Below are 5,453 nucleotides of genomic sequence, written 5' to 3' on the forward strand. Positions count from 1 at the left end.
ATGTAGTCGTGACGTTCCACTGTTGAAGTCGCGACATTAGCTTCCTATCTTCAAGGATGCGACTCACCTCGATTGAAGTTGCGATGTCATTTTTCTGTCTTCAGTGTTGTGATAGGTCTCCCTCATAGTCGTGACATTACGCCTGCATTTTGAGAATTTTACGTTTTAGTCATTCGATTAACATTGATGTTTCATAAGAGCTTTCATAAGCTCGTTTATAACCTATTTTTGATTTTAAAAATGAATTTATTAAGTTTTGAACCTTACAACTTATATAACTTGATTATTAGATATGCAAATGAAATTGTAGTTGCTCCAATAACGAATGTGACATCTCACATCTCAGATTCAGCGATCGAGTCGAGCGTGGGGGTACATTCTAGCTGTTAGAAACACTAAATTTACATATTTAAGACACCTTGAAAGCATTGGTATCGATACCCATAAAGGTGATAATGATACCTCAAGCAAAAAAGTCTTTAGAAATGTCTAGGTATCGATACCCTAGAGGTTGTTATCGATACTTTAAGACAAGGTATTGATACCTTGCTATTCTAGATTTTGTTGTGGTTACTGACTTGCCTATGTATAGATACCTCAAGGTTAGGTATCAACACAAGCTGGGTAACGATACTTTAATATTGTAAAAAGTGTTTTTAGAGACTGATTGAGGAATGTATTGATGCTTGAGTCAGAGGTATCAATACCAAACCTTAAAATGGCTTGGAAAACACTTTGAAACATTTTTTTGAAGGGTCTTCAGATTTCTCAAAAATACTTGCAATAATAAGACATTTTGTAAACTTGTTTTGTGTATTTGTAACATTTGAAAGTATTTTAAAATTATCAAATAATTTTTTAATTATTTTATTTAGGGTTTAAAAATCTAATTTAATTCTCAATAATTTGTTATAACAAAATACTTTGGAAACCAAAGCTAACAATGCTCTATTAGAAGGACTTGATTGAAAAATTCAAATACTTTGATACTAAATTAGAATATTTTAAAGTTTATAAACCAATTTAAAATCTAAATCATAATTTGAGAAAGTCTCATGCAATTAACCCAAGGCAAAAATAGGAGAAATGGCCCAAGGACTCATTTAAAACTCTTTACATTTTAAAATTAGTCTAATGCGGATTTAAAACTCTTTAGGTTAAAGTACAAATTTACAATCATACTATAGGTGAATATTGAAACTTGTTACTATACTTTGTTTTCATTTATATTTTCCATTATATTTTGAAATTACGAGTACATTTATTATTCAATACTTATGCGATTGAATTTTACCACTAAATTTTGAATTTTATTAAAATGTGCCACCAACTTTAATTTTTCAATTAGATTTTAACACTAGTATTAATTTTGATGATTTGAAAACATAAGTTGTTAAGAAAAATTCTTTCAAATATTTTATTTTAATAATTAAAAATAATTCAACTTATAAATATTTAAGAATTAGGACATTAAATTAAATTAGAATTTTTATTTAATGAAATAAAACTTGGAAAATAAAAATACATATATAGTAAAATTATTTTAATAAAACTATTTTATTTAATTTAAATATATTGTTAATTAACTTGTTATTGTTTTATATTAAAATAAAATATAAAATAATATTTTTATTAAAATTTGTTTTCAAATTATTTTAAAATAAAATTGAATAGCAAAATTTAATAAAAAATTAACTTTAGTAACAAAATTCAATCAAATAAAAGTAAAGCCACAAAATTTAATATAGAGTTGAAATATACCGTAAATTTATCTCTAATTTATAAGAATAATGACAAATATCAATGAAAGTGAAGTATAATATTCACTTAAAAGTATAAGTATAACGATAATTTGCATATTAACCCAAACTCTTTCTATATAAAATAAAAAATAAACGTATTTTGTAATAAATAGATTTAGATATTTGATTTTAAATTTGTTATATGAAAAAATAATGTAGATTCAGATAATAAATATATTAGAATATCTATATATATCTATTTTAAATTTGAATATTATTCAAATCTAAAATATCAGACCTGAGATTAAAATTACCTTTTTGTCATTACAAATTGGTTTGTTTGATTTCAGTTTTTGAAGTAAAACGAGTCTTCCAGGTTATTTCGTGACAATAAATGGCTCCCATACCATGCACAGTGTACTGTCATTATGAAAATTAAAAATTGAAGGCCCATTGCTTTGCTTGACGTTATATATAAGTGGGGAGTAGACCCTGAGAAACCCTATTTGGTACCTAATCCCAAAGTGGCCATATCAGCTTTGTCACCATGCAACAGCAACAAGATCTTCCAGCCAAAGCTGTCAGCCAAAAGTAACCCCAAAACAAAATAAGAAAAGCTGTAACTCTCAAACATCCCAGATGGGCTTTTCGATAGCTGAATCCCCATGTGAGAGCTGTTGTTGTTGGAAAGGGTTCATCATTGGCATTCTTTGTTCCTCAAACTGTTCTTCATGCAAATTTGCTGCTGTTGTCCTTGACCCTTCATTATTAATCCCCATGAAATCAAGGGTCGTCATGTTACTTCCTCCATTGCTAACTCCAAATATCAATGGCACTGTCGGGCTAGCACTATCTTCATGTTCCATGTGGTTATTCATCATCAAGCCTCCTCGTTTGATGAACATGTTGGTGGTGGTGGTGAACATTCCCATATCGTTCATTGCTCCAGTAGCAGCATTAAAAAGTTGGGTCATTTCATTGGGGCTGCCATGGCTTATCCCAACCATGTTTGACTGATCGGCTAGTGATACTGGGAACTGATCGTATGGCGTTTCAAAGCTTTTTTGCATCATGGTAGAGTTTATACTATTACTACCAGCTGAACCCATTTGAGCTGCTTTTTGTAGCAAAGCTGTTGCAGACATGTGGGGTGACCCGAACACTTGGCAACATCCATTTATGTTATCCTGTAAATAACTGAAACCAGATGAGGTATTTGTACTAAGTTGTAAGCTAGAGGAAGATGACGAAATGGTTCTTGGACCACGAAATAAAGTGCCCGAGCTGCTCGCAAAGATGCCCCCTCCGCCTCCCATGTTCATGGACTTAAATTGCATAGGCACTAGCTCTTGTGGAAGGGACTTGAAATCAGGTAATTCATTGCCATTGCTCATTGACATTGATGATGACATGAGCTCTGCAATTTGGTTTTGTGAGTTTGGTGATCCCATATTGTTCATCAATGCTCCATGGTTGTTGTTCACCTTGTTGTTTTCTTCAGCTAATGCATCACAGAAAGCTCTATGTGTGATAAAGCTGTCTCTCCTGCATAAACAATAACCAGAAAACCCCATCAATTGTCAGCCAACATTGCCTTAAAACCAACATTTCTCTCAAACATTTACCTCGCAAAGATGGTTCCACAATCACATTTATATTCCTTAGTACCACAGGTTTTCTGATGAGCTTTCCAATCCGATTGAACCGCGTATTTCTTCGAACACTTGTCACACTTCCATTTCTTCTCACCGTGCTTACGGCTAAAATGCTTCTTGATCCCGGTAAGGTCACCTAGCGCTCGAGCCGCGTTGTGGTGGACACAACTGGGCTCGGGACATACGTAAACTCGTTTCTTGACCTCGGTGGTCGCCCTTTGCTTTAACTTCCAAGGAAGATTATGACCTCTCCGGTGTAGTTGCAAGTTTTGGTCCCTTTGGAACCCTTTTTTGCATATCTCACATACAAACCTATTTGTGGCCATAAGCGTTGTTGGTGATAGAGCAATAACTTCAGCATTTGGATCTGATATTCAAACAAAAATTAAAAGCATTGTTTGTATGGCCCCCATAGAGAAGTGAAAAAAGTGCAATCAAGCAAACAGTTTCTTAGCAATTATTGTAATCTTATAGCAATAATTGAACCCTTTTTTCAAATTAAGAAACTATCTTTTTTTCCCTTCCAAAAAGCCATCAGCTTTTTCAAGAACTCAAAGCCATGCATCTAACTTGATAAAAATCATGGGGGGTAAAACAAAAATGGGATTTACCTGGAGTTCCTGGTAAATTCCTTTTCCTCTTGGCTCCTTGCAGTGGCTGTTGAGATGATGAAGAAGAAGAACCATTGGTATTAGAGGCACCAGAAACGGGAAATTTATTAATTTGCAGTTGTTGTTGTTTATCTCCAGAAGAGAAGCTTCCATCATCATCATCACCGGAGATATTTGACATACTTGGAACTGAAATAGAGGGGATATATATATATACAAACAAGCTTGTTTGGTTGGTTTGATTTGCCTTGGCTACAAATTCTATTGTTGGGTGGTGATAAATAAAAGTGGTGACTTGGCTTGTTTTTTGGTGAACATAAAAATCAGGGTGTCTCTACTCTAGAGGAAGACAAAAAAGAAAACCAGGGAAATTTGAAAGAAGAGAGAACTCTAGCTGACATAGGGAGTAACATTAGAACCTGTCTCCTTTTGGCTTTATATATGAACAAGGTCAAAATTTGAATAGGACAACTGCATGATAATTGCCCCTATTTTTCTCTCTTTTCAATTTCATTGCCATTCTCTTTCATAAAGTTTTAATAAGAAGCAATAAAGAGACAGAAAGAAGAATTATAAAACTCTAATCAATATTTAAAAGAAAACCCATTTCTGCAAGCATCTGCTACATCTTCATCACCAATTATATTAGTAAAAAAAAAGGTTAATTATCATCGAAGGAGTATCGATATAACTTATGAAGCAGACACATACGAGCACAACAATGTGAGGACAGAAATTTTGATTATTTTTATCACATAAAGGACTACACAAAGCACCATATTTTAAGATGTTGGAACGTAACAAATATGTTGAACAAGTTATTGCTAAATATTGACATTAGCTAAGTAACCCTCCCATGAATAAAAAACAACAGGAAAGACAACCATGGCGTTATATTCTTCTTCTTTTTTAAAGTATTTTTGTTTTATTTATTTTTCACACGAAAGTGATGTTTGATGGCGTTAAATAAAAAACACTGATGAATATTCAATTGTTTGTTGTTGAAATGGGAGCGTTTTTTACGATGAAGAAAAAGGAATAAATAGTAATTTCATTGGAGAATTATTTTTGTTTTAATCTATATGTAAGAAAACTAAATTCAGTTATTTTTAATTAATTTTATTCTTTTAATAATGTATAATATAAAATATTTTGAAATTTTTAATTAAATAATGTCCAACAACTACAAAGAAAATCCATTTTTGTCCAAATATGTTTGAAAACCTTAAACTTAAAATTAGTATAAAAAAATATGGATTGAGTCTAAATTTGACATGCGTATTGTTGTCGATGTAGAAATATGTGTGTTTAAGTGCGTTGAAATATATTATCTTCTTATTTATTAGTTGTGGAGGGACTATGAGTAGGGGAAAACAATGACGCCACTCAAAATTCGGGGTTCAAAGAGTTTTATAAAACTTTCTTGATGGAAAAAAAATATGAAT

General features: G+C 32.0%; 1 protein-coding gene across 1 annotated transcript; it reads right to left on the bottom strand.

The window, feature by feature from the left end:
• Positions 1–2,046: 2,046 nt before the first annotated feature.
• On the bottom strand, positions 2,047–4,574 carry LOC108478682 (zinc finger protein GAI-ASSOCIATED FACTOR 1-like). Its single transcript, XM_017781156.2, has 3 exons — positions 4,009–4,574; positions 3,368–3,764; positions 2,047–3,287 (listed from the first exon to the last, which is right to left on the bottom strand). The coding sequence occupies exons 1-3, from the start codon at positions 4,187–4,189 to the stop codon at positions 2,369–2,371; spliced, it is 1,497 nt and encodes a 498-aa protein (XP_017636645.1). The 5' UTR covers positions 4,190–4,574; the 3' UTR covers positions 2,047–2,368.
• Between the last annotated feature and the right edge of the window lie 879 nt (positions 4,575–5,453).

The sequence above is a fragment of the Gossypium arboreum genome, chromosome 12, assembly GCF_025698485.1.
Source record: "Gossypium arboreum isolate Shixiya-1 chromosome 12, ASM2569848v2, whole genome shotgun sequence".
Taxonomy (NCBI): domain Eukaryota; kingdom Viridiplantae; phylum Streptophyta; class Magnoliopsida; order Malvales; family Malvaceae; genus Gossypium; species Gossypium arboreum.

Excerpts from the sequence above, each read along its gene's own strand:
- LOC108478682 (XM_017781156.2), bottom strand. The coding sequence starts at position 4,189 with ATGTCAAATATCTCCGGTGATGATGATGATGGAAGCTTCTCTTCTGGA. Across the intron at positions 3,765-4,008 it reads GAATTTACCAGGAACTCCAG|ATCCAAATGCTGAAGTTATT; the intron begins GTAAATCCCATT and ends TTTGAATATCAG. Across the intron at positions 3,288-3,367 it reads TGTGGAACCATCTTTGCGAG|GAGAGACAGCTTTATCACAC; the intron begins GTAAATGTTTGA and ends TTGTTTATGCAG.